The sequence below is a fragment of the Macaca fascicularis genome, chromosome Y, assembly GCF_037993035.2.
Source record: "Macaca fascicularis isolate 582-1 chromosome Y, T2T-MFA8v1.1".
NCBI classification, from domain to species: domain Eukaryota; kingdom Metazoa; phylum Chordata; class Mammalia; order Primates; family Cercopithecidae; genus Macaca; species Macaca fascicularis.
Genome location: NC_132903.1, coordinates 234,000 through 249,945, shown reverse-complemented (window position 1 = coordinate 249,945; position 15,946 = coordinate 234,000). Strand labels below are relative to the sequence as shown.

Here is a 15,946-nt window from a genome sequence, read left to right as displayed (position 1 = left end):
GAGAGGTGGAAGAGAAGGACGTGGAGAGGGGCGTCCCCCTAAGAGGAGTGGGAAGGGGCGTTGAGGGTGGGGAGCTGCGGTGGGCGTGAGAGGTGGTGTGGAAGGTTGCAGGAGAAGAGGCCAGTCTGAGATGGCTGCAGACTGCTGGTTCCAAGTCTAGGACACTCGGGAAAAGGAAAACGATGGAGACAGGAAACAGATCAGGGGTTAGGAGGGAGGGAGGGGTGCGTCGGTGCCACACGACGTTTTTCGGGGCAGGGGCTTCTCTGCATGACCGCACAGTGGTAGATCCGTGTCATTCTGCGTTTCTGCAGACTCAACAGAGTGTGCGGCAGCGGGAGAGCCCCGTGCACGCTGTTGCCTCGGGGTGATAATGACCCGTCCAGGGAGGTTCATTGACTGTAACGGGCACAGGCGGTCACGCAGGACCTTCCTGATCGGGGACCCGGGATGTGGCCAGTTTCTGACCGTCAGCCCGCAGGTGTCCTGTCTCCCTCCCGGTGGGATGACGGTGCAGGCCCCGGAAGCTCAGCTCATCCTCGGTTAACGTGGCCCGTCCCCCTTTTCCACCGCCCCTCTTTTCTTGTTCTGAATACGGTCGCAAGCCAGTGCAGTTACCACAGTGAGCAGCGGCGGAGAAGACGAGATCCTGGATGCCCACTGCAGCTTAGCTGGATTCTAGAAACTCTTCAAGTTTGGGGAGGGGCGGAGATGCAGGCGTGCCCTGATGCTGGGGCTCCCGGGGCCTGCCGTGCGTGTGTTTGTGGAGGCGCAGCTGCACCTGGCGCGCCCTGGGCTCTGGAGGGGCGGGCCGGAGCGGGCACCGAGCCTGCAGCCAGCTCTGGTGTTGTCATGGGCCGGGGGGGGACCCTATTTCTCGGGGGGAGCGCCTTCGACTGGGTCCCCAGGCTCTCCTCTCGGGGACCTGTTGGTGCGCGCTCCGCCCGGGCTCTCCTCTCGGAGACCTGTGGTGCGCGCTCCAGGGCGAGCCACGTGACCGCGCAGAAAGCGCCCCCTGCCCTGCGGGACGGCCCAGCCCGGAGCGAACGGGGAGAGGAGAGGAGAGGACCGGGGGGAGCGGAGGGCAGTGCAGGGAGCGGAGAAGGAGGAGAGGAGAGCAGCGCCGGGGGCGGCCGGGTCTGCACAGTCGCGGGTCGGGAGGGGCGGCCGCCGCCACCCCCGGCGCCATGAGCCCTCCTCAGCCAGAGGAATGCGCGCGGCGCGGGCCCCGGCCCCAGAGCGCCTGGCGGGCGACGCATGGAGCGCGCTGAGCCCGGGCCCCGCCTGCAGCGCCCCGCCGGCCCCGGCCCGGCCCTGCCCCGAGAGCGCAGCGCCCGGCCCGGCCCGCGGAGAGCCCTGCGCGCCGACGGCATGCGGCTCCGCGAGCGCTCGCTGCGCCAGGACCCCGACCTGCGCCAGGAGCTGGCCTCGCTGGCCCGCGGCTGCGACTTCGTGCTGCCCTCGCGGTTCAAGAAGCGGCTGAAGGCCTTCCAGCAGGTCAGCCCCGCGCGCCCCGCGGCTGCCCCACACCGGGCGAGGCCTCCCGGCCCCGCGCGGGCCCCCCTCGCCGCTGCTGGCCGTGCACCCGCTGTCGCGTGGCGGGGCCCGAACCCCAGATTTTCAGCACCAGTCGCGGGCGCGGGGGGACCCGCTCGGGCCGCACACGCCGCCGAAAACCGGGTGCTGCTCGTTGGGAAGCTGTGCCAAGCTTGTTAGCAAACCCGGGTTTTGGAAAGAGCCCCCGCTTCTTTCCCGGGAGTTTTGGCTGTGAGTGCGCGCCTCGCTGGGATCCACCAAGGCAGGGGGGAGCGGGGGTGAGAACCGTCAGTGCCTGGGAGGCATCGCTGCAGGCAGATTTTTAATTTAAATAACACCTTGCGCCGCTGGTAACAAACCCCGGGAAACTCCTTCACCCTTTGTCAAGGCGTCGGGCGGGTGCACCTTCCCCGGCGTGACTGCAATGCCCCGCGTTCCTTCCCACTGGCTAACTGCTTTAAAAGAGTCGGTTGAGATATCGCTCACATACCGTGCTATTTATGCTGCGTGGTTTCAGTCAGTCACTTGCTGGCTTTGAAATTTATTTATTTTTACTTTTATTTATTATTTATTTATGTTGACACGTTGTCTCTCTGTCGCCCAGGCTGGAGTGCAGCGGCGCCATCTCGGCTCACTGCAACCTCCGCCTCCCGGGTTCAAGTGATTCTCCTGCCTCAGCCTCCCGAATAGCTGGGATGACAGGCACCTGCCACCAGGCCCAGCTAGTTTTTGCGTTTGTGGTAGAGACGGGCTTTCATCATGTTGGCCAGGCTGGTCTTGAACTCTTGACCTCAGGTGATCCACCCACCTGGATCTGGGATTGGGGGCGTGAGCCTCCGCCCCAGCCGGCTTTGAAATTTAATCTCAGTTCTCATTAGTGCTCAGGGAAGTAACATTTGTGTGTGCACGCCGTGTATATTGTATAAGTTAGTTTTACGAGTACCATGTGGTTTAAACGTGTAAGTCTTCCCGGGACAGCCCCGATATAATTGGAGAACTTAGGGTTTGGCTGTGGCCGAATCTGATCCGAGTCTCATCCAGGCAGGGTGTGCATGGCGGGTGCCTCACACCCACGGGGTCCATCAGACCCACTTTTCACACTTGGTTCCAGGAGTCTGGAACTGGTGGCCTAAACCTCAAGTTGAACCACAAGGGGGAGGGAGACCCACTTCTTTCTGTTGATACTTTAATTGAAATTTTTTCTCTCAGATCACATCAGCTTTTACACTCCTTCAGAGTATTTGTCTGACCTCTGTCTTCCAGGTTTTGACATTTTGCCTGTAAGTGGATAAGGGCGAGGCTGGTTTTGTTACAATGGTCTTAACCTGCAGACCCTGAGAGTGAGAATCAGCCCCGTGCGGGATTTGCGTTAGACGGTGGCAGGTGCGTGTTTGCTGGTTGCAGAGTCAGGTGATGAGCTCGCCCGTGGCTGGATGAAGCAGCCCTTCTGCGGGGGGCTGGGGTGACGATGCACCTGAGCGTCCACCTCCAGGAGGCAGAGCCCGTTCCCCCACAGTCTGCGTCGTTTTGGCAGGACTGTTTGTTTTTAACAAGTCACTTTTTGGGAAACCGTGAATTCCGTTTACAGAAGTTTGTTCCGTTTTACAGAGAATCGGTTTCCACGTTTTCAGGGAGTGAGGACAGACGTTGTGTGAAATGCGTGCTGTCTGAGGGGTGGTGGAGGAATCACGGGCTTATTTTGGGGTATGTGTGGGGGCGGTGCTGGGAGACAAGCGGGCGTTTCCTGGCTGCTTTCACTCCCCGCGTGAGCGTGGGCTCTGTCAGGTCCCCCCAGTTGGACACACCCTCAGGAGGGTTGTCGGGGAGCATCGGTGTTGGAGCCACTGGACGTGTCTGGGGGCCGCGCCTCCGCCCTGGGACGCTGCAGGCTGGGCAGCACGGTGCTGTCTCAGGGGTCCCGTGACAGGCACAGCCTTCCGCGGCTAACGTAGACTCTGCAGCCACGAGCCTCCGGTGGGTGCTCCTGAGCTTGTTCTTCCGAATGTGCAGACGTCCCGCCTGGGCTTCTGTTCCTGCAAACCCCCTGGCGGATGCTCCCTGCCCGGCTGGTCAACCCCGGCTCCTCCTCCTCCCGGTCACTGCCCACTTCCCAGTCACCGGCATCCTTGCCAAACCAAACCCGGTTTGGGGGGGTCAGCGACCGCCGGCCTTGGGAGGGGAACAGCATGCGTTCACGCCGTGGGTCCGGGGAGCCCCTTGTGACGACAGCGTGTTACACGTACTCTCGCCGTGGGTCCCGGGAGGCGCCTGTGTGACGACAGCGTGTTACACGTACTCTCGCCGTGGGTCCGGGCAGCCCCGTGTGACGACCGCGTGTTACACGGCACACGCTCTCACTGTAGGACCCAGCGTGTACCTGGAGCGTGGCCATGCAGCTGCCTGGCCAAGCTCCTCTTGCTGGAGCCACTCTGCCTGCGCCTGTGCCCAGGGATTCTCGGGCCTTCTGTCCCCGGGCAACAGCAGGACCGCTCAGACCTTGTTCCCAGCCCAGGACAGCTGTGCTGCCCCAGCCTGGCCCTCCCTGCCTGGGGAGTGACCCTCCCGCTCCCCACACACTGGTTCACACACAGATGCTCCTCTTCACCGGTCCTGGTCACACAGACACTGTCCAGCGTCCCCACGGGGTCCTTCGGGCGGACGCACAGACCCTGCACAGCACCGTCCACGGCTGAAAGCGCCGTGCCCGACGCGGCAGCCCCGCTGTGGTTGCAGCCGACTTCGGCGTGGTGGCAGCCTGGGCTCTGGGCATCCCCGACGCACCTGCTCTCACCGCCAGAGCACGTGCTGTTCCCCTCCCAGGGCCCGTGGTCGCTAGAACCCTTGCAGCCTTTAGTCTGGCCAGGATGCCGCCCAGGATGCCGCTCCCTGGGCAGTGGCAGGGAGAAGGTAGAGCGGGTTCCCCACCTGGCAGGGAGCCGCAGCGCAGCGAGGGGGGTTAACAGGAAACAGAAGCCCGGGCGGGAATACCCACACACAAGACCAGGCTCAGGAGTATCCGCCAGGGGCTTGTGGACGCAGGGAGGGGCCAGATCCTCCCCTCGCTGTGGTGCCCGGCATCCACCGTCCCCCCCGGCTGGTGGACAGAATGACCCCCACGTCCCCAGCCCAGCCTTCCGAGCTCTGTGGAGACTCACACCTCACTGCAGCCGTGCGTGCAGGTGCCGGCGCCTGGGCCGCAGGGGCGGGTGCAGGTGCCGGCGCCTGGGCCGCAGGGGTGGGTGCAGGTGCCGGCGCCTGGGCTGCAGGGGTGGGTGCAGGGCACCCCCAGTGTCTCTCGGCGTCCGTCGAGGCCCCGTGGCTCGGCCGCGGTCGTGTGTCTGAGTGAACGTTAGCCCCGTGAGCTCTGGCCGACTCAGACACCTGGAGGACCTCCTGCGTTTCCGTGTTGATCCCTCCACAGCAGTTCTCCGTCTTTGCTAGAGAGGGGATTTTTAAACCCACACGCGGGGCCTGACTGTCTCGCCTCCGTGTTCGGCTCCTCTGTGTAAACACCGACGTTTTTGACTCCGTGTTTAGCCGTCCGGCGTGTGGTTTGCACGTGTAGCTGGCAGCGCTCTACCAGCCCTTGCAGAGGGTCCCTGGCAGTCGAGTGCTGGGCGGAGAAGAATGCTCAGAGCTTGCAGCGGGCCCTGCCTTCCAGGGGGTGGCCGCCATCTGGGTGGGCGAGGGGCTCGGCTGGAGTCCATGAGTGTGGGTCCCGGCCGAACCCCTCCTCCCATCCCACAGCCTCCCGTGCTTCCGCCTCGCGCTGCAGGCTGGGGGCTCCTGGGGACACGGCTGTGCGTTGCAGCCTCTACTGAGCGTGCCTTCCGCCGCCCCCCTACTGCCCCGGCACCTCCTCTGTGGCCTTGACCGTGGTGTCTGGTGCCGCTGGGGTTGGGGCGAGGGTCCTTCCTGCTGGTCACCGCGCCCGGCCTGCTGTGCGCACCCTCTGCACACGCGGGGGTCCCGCCCGCGGCTGGTGTCGCCAGAGGACGTGTGACAGTTGCACGTGGCCTGTGTTCTCGGGAAATTCACCTGCACTCATCAAGCGCTTGAATTTCTGTTTCTGCAACAGGCGGCATATCGGTGTTAGGCTCAGCCTTTGTGTTTGGTCGTATATGGACGTGTTTTGCAACACTGTGGGTGTGCTGTGGGAGGGCGACACACATCTGTGGCTACTGAAATTGTGACGAGTCAGGGAACTGCCGTCTCCGTGCCCTCAACAGAAATAGCTTGTCGGGAGGCAGGGCCTCGCCTTGATCGGTGTGTTTCGGGTGGCGGGCGCTTGACGAAGCACTTTGTAAAGTCCACGTGTGGAGGAGGATTTAAAGTGGGTGGCTGGGCCGCCCGAGGCCCCTCTGGTTCGTCTGAACTGTTTAACGAAGAGGCAGCTGACTTTAGAATTCTTCTTCCACACCCCGGCAGCTGTTTTTGCTCCTTGTGTGTTTACCGTGGATGCCCGGCCTCCCCGGCTACGCTCGGGGCAGGGCCGCAGTCCCTGTGATTCCTTCACAGTCCACTGAGACCTGCTGCTCGGCCCGAGAGGCGGCCAGTTCTCAAGTGCGCTGTGCGTGTTGAAAAGAATGTGTGCCCTGCAGCTGTGCTGGGGCCGAGTCTATTTCTGTCCGTGAGATTAAACTTGTAAATCCCGAGCCTGCATGGGTGGCTGTGCTGTTTGTTGTTCCGTCTCTCGTCTGTTGGTGCCCAGGGTGGGGGCCCCAGCTTCCCCCTGTCGGTGCCCAGGGTGGGGGTCCCGGCCTTCCCCGTGTCGGTGCCCAGGGTGGGGGTCCCGGCCTTCCCCGCGTCGGTGCCCAGGGTGGGGGTCCCGGCCTTCCCCATGTCGGTGCCCAGGGTGGGGGTCCCGGCCTTCCCCGTGTCGGTGCCCAGGGTGGGGGTCCCGGCCTTCCCCGCGTCGGTGCCCAGGGTGGGGGTCCCGGCCTTCCCCATGTCGGTGCCCAGGGTGGGGGCCCCAGCTTCCCCCTGTCGGTGCCCAGGGTGGGGGTCCCGGCCTTCTCCATGTCGGTGCCCAGGGCGGGGGTCCCGGCCTTCCCCATGTCGGTGCCCAGGGTGGGGATCCCGGCCTTCCCCGTGTCGGTGCCCAGGGTGGGGGTCCCGGCCTTCTCCGTGTCGGTGCCCAGGGTGGGGATCCCGGCCTTCCCCATGTCGGTGCCCAGGGTGGGGGTCCCGGCCTTCTCCGTGTCGGTGCCCAGGGTGGGGGTCCCGGCCTTCCCCGTGTCGGTGCCCAGGGCGGGGGTCCCGGCCTTCCCCATGTCGGTGCCCAGGGTGGGGATCCCGGCCTTCTCCGTGTCGGTGCCCAGGGTGGGGGTCCCGGCCTTCCCCATGTCGGTGCCCAGGGTGGGGGTCCCGGCCTTCCCCGTGTCGGTGCCCAGGGTGGGTGTTCTCTTCCTTTCCTGGCGTGCTGAGTTTGTGCCCAGTGGTGTTTACTCGATCGGTGCCAAGGCTGCGTTGTCAGGCACGGATAAAGTTAGCGTCATCCTGTCCTCCCGTGACCGACCTCTTCAGCGTTCTGCGGTGGCCTGTCCGTCTCCGGGTCTGTCCATCGCCTCGTGTCACTTCGTGGATGTTAGTACGGCGACGCCAGCTTTACTGTCTGCCTGCTCTGTCTTTTTCCACCTCAAAACAATGTGCAGCCTCTGGGTCCTTAAGCCACGTGTGTCTCCTGTGTCCTTCTGTCTCCTGTGTGTCCCGTATACACAAGTGCTGTTTTCTTTCTGCAGCCAGATCTTTGCCTTGTAACCGGAACACTTGGTTCATTGATGTCCATGTCGTCTGCTCGTCCGTGTGATGGACTCGTACGTCTCATCCTGCATCCCTGTCTCCCGCTGTTTTTTGTTTTTTGTTTTGAGACGGAGTCTCGCTCTGTCGCCCAGGCTGGAGTGCAGTGGCCGGATCTCAGCTCACTGCAAGCTCCGCCTCCCGGGTTCACGCCATTCTCCTGCCTCAGCCTCCTGAGTAGCTGGGACTACAGGCGCCCGCTGTTTTTCAGCTCCGTCACCTCTTCTCTCGTTTGGGGTACACGCTTTCTACGAGCTCACTGTTTATCCCACAGAATCGGCGGCTGGCCGGGCACGGTGCCTCACCCCTGTGATCCCAGCGCCTTGGGAGGCTGAGGCAGGAGAATCGCTGGAGGCCAGGAGTTCAAGACCAGCCTGGGCAACATAGCGAGACCCCCGTCTCTTTAAAGGAAAAAAAAAAAAAAAAGGAATGTCAACTAACTATTTCAAAGCCCAATATTAATCAATATCTTTTCCTCCAACTCACAAACAGGCACACACTCATCCTGTCACCATTTCACTGACACGCTGTTGTTTTGAGTTTTTTTTTTTAAGAATTGAACGTACGTTGTTATCACTGATTTCTGTGGTCAGCGTGCCCAGGTTTTCCCACTCGTTACCGCCCTTCATCCCTTCTTTCAATTCCGACCTTCGCTTTGGGAGCTCTTGGCTTCTCCGGGCTGCTTTTGCTCAGCTTTTGCGTCACACGGTGTCTGTTAACGGCATGTGAATGGTCTGTTAATGGTGTGTATAGTCTGTACGTTCTGCTCTAAACGTGTCTACGTGTTCATCTCTTTTTTTTTTTTTTTTTTTTTTTTTTTTTTGAGACGGAGTCTCGCTCTGTCACCCGGGCTGGAGTGCAGTGGCGCGATCTCAGCTCACCGCACCCTCTGCCTCCCGGGTTTAAGCGATTCTCCTGCCTCAGCCCCTCAAGTAGCTGGGATGACGGGTGCCCGCCACCACACCTGGTTAATTTTCTGTTTTTTGTTTTAAGACAGAGTCTCGCTCTGTCACCCGGGCTGGAGTACAGTGGCCAGATCTCAGCTCACTGCAAGCTCCACCTCCTGGGTTGGAGCGATTCTCCTGCCTCAGCCTCCCAAGTAGCTGGGATTACAGGCACCTGCCACCAAACCCAGCTAATTTTTTCTATTTTTTTTTTTTTTTTTTTTAGTAGAGGTGAAATTTTGCCGTGTTGCCCAGACTGGTCTCGAACTCCTCAGCTCAGGCATCCTGCCCCCCTCAGCCTCCCAAAGCGCCAGGATTGCAGGCACGAGCCACTGTGCCCGGACGGTTTGAGGGTTTGCGCACCGTCCTGGTGAGGTAGGTTTGGTTTACAAACCTGCCGGAGAGTCGGCTGTCGCTGTAAGTTCTCGGGGGAGAGCTCCGCCCTGCGCAGCTCCTACAGGCAGCTCCAGGTGAAGGCTGATCCTTTGCTTCCCGGGGCCGGAGGCGCGCTGGGGACGTCCTTGGAGTTCTTCTTCCCACCGCAGGTGCCGTGTTCTGGGCGCCGCACTTAGGGCGGCTTCCCCCGAGGACCCTGGGTTTTGCCTCGTCTTCCCCAGAGCCCTGCAAGACTGAGCGATTTCGGGTGAGCGCGCTCGGCCCACGCTTCTGCAGGCAGAGCCTGTTCAGGCTCCACGGCCTTCCCTGGGCTCCTCCTTCCAGGCAGCCGTGGCCTGAGGCGTCCTCCTTTCCTGCCAGCCTGCGGTGCCGTCTGGAAGACGCTTGTGAAACACACCGTCCGGGGTTCCTGGCGGTTTCCAGCAGGGAGGTTGGTTTGTGTGTCCAGGTCATCATTCTGTTGCCAAAATCGGGAGCCCGAGAGCCCCCGCTGCAGAATATTCGCGGGGTCAGTTCCGTACCCCAGATAGCAGAGCGGTGTGAACCCAGCGTGATGGAGGGGAAGAGCCGCAGGCTCCACGGTGGGGCCCCCGCTGCAGGAGGCGGGAGGGAGATGGGAGGACGTCGCTGTGGGGACACGTCGTGGGCTCGGGGAGGTGTGCCGTGGACACGGGGAGGTGCGCCGTGGTTCCGGGGAGGTGGGCCGTGGGCCCGGGGAGGTGCGCCGTGGGCCCGGGGAGGTGCGCCGTGGACCCGGGGAGGTGCGCCGTGGGCCCGGGGAGGTGCGCCGTGGGCCCGGGGAGGTGCGCCGTGGGCCCGGGGAGGTGCGCCGTGGGCCCGGGGAGGTGCAGGGACCTCCTGCCCCAGGCACAGAGCTCACGTTCTGAATCACACGGGAAGGTAAAGCTCTGCTGAAGGAGCGCTCGGTCGGCACCTGCTGAGGGAAGCCTGCTCCGCCCCAGGTCACGGAGGCGGCCTCCCTCCTCCTAGATGGGGATCAGAGTAAAGCAGCGGAGTCTCACCTGGGGTGAGGGCCCTGTGGAGACAGCAGGGTGGGGACAGTTGGGCGCTGTGTGTGGGACCCTTGTGACGTGGGGTGAGGGTCCTGTGGGAGTAGCAGGGTGGGCTGTGTTCTCTGTGAGGACACTGGAGCTGCGACCCAGGCCTGGATTGATGCCGGCAGTCAGGATTGTGGCTGCAAAGGCCCTGAGCTGTGGTCCATCGGACCCTCCTCCCCGGCTTCCTCCCGGGACCCCTCCTCTGTGGCACTTGGTGGAGGAGGACACGGCCTGTCCCCTGGGTAGTTGGTGGAGGAGGAGGACACGGCCCGTCCCCTGGGTAGTTGGTGGGGGAGGAGGACACGGCCCGTCCCCTGGGTAGTTGGTGGGGGAGGACACAGCCCGTCCCCTGGGTAGTTGGTGGAGGAGGACACAGCCCGTCCCCTGGGTAGTTGGTGGAGGAGGACACAGCCCGTCCCCTGGGTAGTTGGTGGAGGAGGACACGGCCCGTCCCCTGGGTAGTTGGTGGAGGAGGAGGACACGGCCCGTCCCCTGGGTAGTTGATGGAGGAGGACACGGCCCGTCCCCTGGGTAGTTGGTGGAGGAGGAGGACACGGCCTGTCCCCTGGGTAGTTGATGGAGGAGGAGGACACGGCCCGTCCCCTGGGTAGTTGGTGGAGGAGGACACGGCCCGTCCCCTGGGTAGTTGATGGAGGAGGACACAGCCCGTCCCCTGGGTAGTTGGTGGAGGAGGAGGACACAGCCCGTCCCCTGGGTAGTTGGTGGAGGAGGAGGACACGGCCCGTCCCCTGGGTAGTTGGTGGAGGAGGAGGACACAGCCTGTCCCCTGGGTAGTTGGTGGAGGAGGACACGGCCCGTCCCCTGGGTAGTTGGTGGAGGAGGACACGGCCCGTCCCCTGGGTAGTTGGTGGAGGAGGACACGGCCCGTCCCCTGGGTAGTTGGTGGAGGAGGACACGGCCCGTCCCCTGGGTAGTTGGTGGAGGAGGACACAGCCCTTCCCCTCAGTAGTCATGGTGGAGAAGGACACGGCCCGTCCCCTGGGCGGTTGGTGGAGCAGGACGCAGTGCGGTCGCTGACGCCGTTAACCGTTTCAGGCGGTGTTTCAGCATCACGGGATGAGATCACACGTCCACCTCGCGGGCTGTGTAGAGACTGAAGCAGGAGACTTTTGAGTGCGTGTTCCGGGGCCTGTGGACGTACTGGGTGAGGGGAGAGCTGATGCTGAGTGGGGCCAAGAGCCCGTGGGCGCGGGCGAGGGGCTGGGTGAGGGGCTGAGGCGTGTCCACAGCAGTACCTGGCGGTCGGCCCCTTCGCCTGGCTGTGCGGTTGCCTGCCCTGCCTGTGCCTCTCCGGACGTGAGTCGCCCGGGCTCCAGGGGCAGGGCTGCCTGTGGACGGCACCTGGGCCTCCCACATCTGAGCCCTCAGACGCCTGGGGTGCGGCTGCCCGTGTCCCCGGGGCCCTGCCGGGTGTGGTGGGGTCCGTGCTGTGGCCCATGGGAGTCGGGAGTGGGTCCTGGCTGGGCTCTCAGACGTCTGGGGTGCGGCTGCCCGTGTCCCCGGGGCCCTGCCGGGTGTGGTGGGGTCCGTGCTGTGGCCCCTGGGAATCGGGAGTGGGTCCTGGCTGGGCTCTCAGGCGCCTGGGGCACGCAGCTGCCCGTGTCCCCGGGGCCCTGTGGGGTGTGGCGGGGGCTCAGTGGTGCAGAGCAGCCACCCAGCGTGGGGTCCGTGGCAGCGTCGTGTGTCCTCCTGGGCGGAGGTGGCCCCTGCAGTGCAGTACCCGTGTGGTCCCCGACAGGGACTGCAGCGTGTCCTCTCCCGGCCGGGGTCAGGTGGCCTCGGCACCGTCGGCCCCGGAGAGGCCCCTCGTGTTGTCCGGGTGGAGAAGGCGTTCGATGCTCCCGGGTTGTAACCGAGCGCTGTCCGTCACTCTTCAGGTTCAGACGCGGAAAGAAGAGCGTCTGCCCCCGGCCAGCAGCCAAAGCATTCCGACCTTCTACTTCCCCAGAGGACGCCCGCAGGACTCGCTCAACGTGGATGCCGCCATCAGCAAGATCGAGAGCACCTTCGCCCGCCTCCCCCACGAGAGAGCCACCATGGACGACATGGGCCTGGTGGCCAAGGTGCGTGTCCCCCGTGTGACGTGGAGCAGCCGAGGTGGTACTGCGGGTGTGAGAGGGTGAGGCGGGGCGGCCGGGGCAGGTGCGTGTCACACGCGTGAGAGTGAGGTGGGGCGGCCGGGGCAGGTGCGTGTCACACGCGTGAGAGTGAGGTGGGGCGGCCGAGGCAGGTGCATGTCACACGCGTGAGAGTGAGGTGGGGCGGCCGAGGCAGGTGCCACCGGCGTGTGAGGGTGAGGTGGAGAGGCTGGAGTGGCCGAGGTGGGTGTGTGTCACACGGGCATGAGTGAGGCCAGCGGCCGAGGCGGGTGCGTGTCACGTGTGCGGGAGTGGCCCAGGTTTCCTCTGAGGTTACAGTTGTGGCCTGAGGTTTGCTGTCTGGTCGCTGCTGAGTGAATTCTTAAGCATCTGAAACTCAAGTGGGAATTCCGTCTGCATTCTCGTCCGGAGGCCGTTCAGCACCCTCCTGGCCGTGCCCCTTTCTGTCCGAGGAGCCGCCGTCCCAGGCTGGGCGGCTGTGGACCCCTGTCCCCCGGCAGTGGCCCCGAGGGCCCATTTCTGGACTCACCCTGAGTGCTGCGGCGCCATGTTCGTCATTTGCCGCCTGCTTTCCTTCTCAGCTGCCTGCTTTCCAGGCTGCCTGCGTGGACGTCCGCAGATCGGGCACGCTCGGTTTAGTGTCTGTGCGTTACCAAGGCAAGGCTCACTCCAGGGACGTGTGTCTGGACCCCTGGTGGGCGATTGTGTTTCCAGGGACCCGGGCCCACCTCTCCAGCGTCCCGTCCTCCAGGTGGAGTCGCCGGAAGGCAGATGCTCCCACCCCTCCAGGTCAGAGCCCAGAGCCTTAGTGCACGGTACTCGTGAGCCCCTCGGGGCGAGACCCCTGCTCCCCAGCCCTCTCCAGCTCTGCAGCTGTGAAGGCGGTCCTCAGGAGTGGGCAGGTTTTTGTTTTTTCAGTTTGCTTGTTTGTTTTGAGGCAGAATCTTGCTCTGTTGCCCAGGCTGGAGTGCAATGGTGCCCTCTCGGCTCACTGCAACCTCCACCTTCCGGGTTCAAGCGATTCTCCTGCCTTGGCCTCCCAAGTAGCTGGGACTACAGGTGTGTACCACCACGCCTGGCTAATTTTTATATTTTTAGTAGAGATGGAGTTTCACCATATTGGCCAGGCTGATTCAGGAACTCCTGACTTCAAGTGATCCACCTGCCTCGGCCTCCCAAAGTGCTGGGATAGAGGTGTAAGCCACCAAAGTGCTGGGATTGAGGTGTGAGCCACCAAAGTGCTGGGATAGAGGTGTGAGCCACCAAAGTGCTGGGATAGAGGTGTGAGCCACCAAAGTGCTGGGATTGAGGTGTGAGCCACCGTGCCTGGCCGGTTTTTGTATTTTTAACCTATGAATACAGTCTATTAAATGAGTGGGTTTTGGGATGTTAAACCAACCTTGCATTCCTAGCATAAATTCCATGTGGTCGGTGTGTCTCGTGTCTTTCATATGTTGCTGGATTCCAGTAATTTTTGCAACTGGATTCACAGAGAACACACTGCTTGAGAGTTTTCTTGTGAGTCCTTTGTCTGGTTTTGGTTTTAGAGAAATACGGGTCTGAAAGAACACGTTGGGAAGTGTCCCCCTTTTCTCTATTAGAGACTGTCCTTTTAAAGTATTTTACAAAGTCTTGTTTTATAAATACGTAAAAACCTCTGTGGTTCCAAAGTGAACGCTAACAAAGCAGACACAGTTAGGTAAGTCCAGGTTCCGTCCCTGTCTGTGCTGTTTCTCCCCCCGAGGTAAGAGTTCCCGTAGCTTTAGTTTACCCTCTTATTGTCGTTTTAGCTTTTAATATGAGCAAGTACACGCGAACGTGTGTATGAGGATGAACATGCATACATCCTGCATTTCTGAGAGAAAAATTAGCATGCTGTTTTACACTTGGGTATTTGTTCTTACTAAGTCCGTATCTGTAGAGGTGGCGGCGTCCTGCATGGCAGCGTGGGGCCGTGTAAGGACCAGATAAGCTGCAAAGCCATCTTACAAGGAAAATTAGGGTCATTCTGTAGTTGCTTTTGTTGAAATATTAGAAACTTTCTTACAGTTGGTTGCAAACGTGGAGTGAATGAAAACAGCTAATATTTACCTAGCATGCTGTAATTTAAAACACCACACACGTTAAGAATTGTTTCATGTCTCGGTAAAAACGTGCCACAGAAGTAGTGACAGCCGTGCCGTCTCCATGTCCGGTGTGGAGTGGGCACCCACTGCCCGCCCTGGCAGGCTCGCTCGACTCTCCACGTGTGTCTCGGCTTCCAGTGTGTTATCCTCCGTGCTCTTGAGGCTGTGGGATGTCGCTGAGAGTTGCTTCACGGGGAAGAGTCTCTTTGCTTGCACCTGGGACGGCTTCATCCTTTTCAGCACAGCCTCGGTTATGTCGAGGACTCGCCCTCGCCGAGTCTGCCCAGCCCCCCACGCAGGGTGCACGCCGCCGGCCGGGTCGGTCGCCTCTTCTGCGGCTCGCGTGCTGTGTCCCCTTCGCGTCCTACCAAGCCACTCACGCAGCGCGGTGAGGTTCCTGCACGTGACCCACACGTTCCCCTCGGGGCTTCCCCGCCACGGCGCCTGGTTCTCACGTGCACGCTCCGTGTCGTTTTCCTCCCGGGACGCAGCTTTCCGCGTGACCTCACTTCAGGCGCGGCGGCGGCGGCCTTGGTGGCCGTCGAAGGTGGTGAGGCTTCCAGACTTGAAAGAACTTGGCCCGTTGGCCGGGTGTCACGTTTGGTGGGAAAAAGCAAGTTTTCTCATGGTCTTCGATGCCCCCGAGAAGCAGGGTGAGCTGGGTGTGACCCAGCGGGACGGGGAGAGCTCTGAGACTGAAGTTCTCTTGCTTGCAGTGTCTGCACCGCTGGGAGTCCGAGGGACACCTCCACAGGCCCTGCTGTCCGTGCACACACCGGCTGTTCGTACACGCACCGGCCCGGCCCCGGCAGGCAGAGCGCGTGGTGCTCGGGCCCCCACGGTGACTGTGGGCAGAGGCCGGCAGGGGCTGTGCTTTCGTGACTTAATGCACCTGCGCTGTGGCAGCAGAACCCCGTGAGTGTCCCGCATGTGCGGGGGCCGCAGGCCAAGTTCCGCTCCCCCCAAGGCCGCTGAGCCTATCTGGGTGGCGCCCAGCTCACCGCCACGTGCGGGCGTCCGTCCCCGTCTCCGTCGTGTGCCTTTGGGACGGTTTTCTGTGAGCCGGGCCCCGGACCAGGGGACGAACGTGTAGCCCGGGTGTCGCTGGCATATCCTCAGGTTTCCCTGCGTGAGGCCCGTGTTGTTTCGCATTCTCTCCGTCAGTGAGCGAGTGAGGGCCTGAGTCACGGCCCATGGCGTGTCCTCCGTCAGTGAGCGAGTGAGGGCCTGAGTCACGGCCCACGGCGTGTTCTCCGTCAGTGAGCGAGTGAGTGAGCGAGCGAGTGAGGGCCGCATCGCGTGGCATTCCGTGCGCGTGTGCAGTCCCACTGCCGGCTTTCTGGGGAACCTGCACGCCGTCGCCCCGAGCGGCCGCACCGTTTCCCGTTCCCACCGTGTGAATGTCAGAGCCGTCCTCTCCATGGCTACAGCAGCTGCTGGGATGGCGCTGGCATCCCGTTGACTCCAGGTTAACTTGGAAGAACCTCGACCGTCTTGAGGCTTCCGTCTCGGGAACACGGTCCAGCTCTCCCTTATTCAGGCGTCTTTCGTTTCCGTCGGGACGCCTCGTCGTGTTTGGTCCTGTTCGCGGTTCATCACGTCGATACCCAAGCATTTCCCACTTCTGCTGACGCTGTACGTGGCGTTTTTTTACTTTAACACGATGGTCGATGGCGAGTGGCGAGAAGCACTGTTGCTTTTTATATGGGGGCTCCGCATCTTCTGACCAAGTTTAACTCACTCGTCAGCTCACTGCAGCCTCGACCTCCTGGGCTCAAGTGATCCACCCACCTCAGCCCTCCCGAGTAGCCGGGACCCCTGGCACCTGCCACCACACCTGGCTGATTTTTTTTTTTTTTTTTTCGTAGAGACAGGGTTCCGCTCTGTTGCCCAGGCTGGTCTGGAACTCCTGGGCTGCAAGGGCCCTCTTGTCTCAGCCTCTCAAAGTGCTGGGACGATGACGGGCA

The 15,946-nt window shown here is 62.2% G+C and overlaps 1 protein-coding gene across 8 annotated transcripts in view; it reads left to right on the top strand.

Annotated features, from left to right (window-relative positions):
- The window catches only part of LOC102144074 (serine/threonine-protein phosphatase 2A regulatory subunit B'' subunit beta), a 38,429-nt gene that overhangs the window by 5,612 nt on the left and 16,871 nt on the right, over positions 1 to 15,946 (top strand). For 2 of the 8 annotated variants that reach the window (XM_074030343.1, XM_074030348.1), the window contains one exon: positions 11,632 to 11,817. The exons of 1 other annotated variant lie outside the window; for it this stretch is intronic. In XM_074030343.1, coding sequence (XP_073886444.1) covers positions 11,632 to 11,817 — 186 coding nt within the window. Of the gene's footprint in view, positions 1 to 1,034; positions 1,498 to 9,472; positions 9,703 to 10,789; positions 10,899 to 11,631; positions 11,818 to 15,946 lie in introns of those variants that run through there. 5 more of the 8 variants (XM_074030351.1, XM_074030347.1, XM_074030352.1 and 2 more) reach the window with 5 other exon arrangements.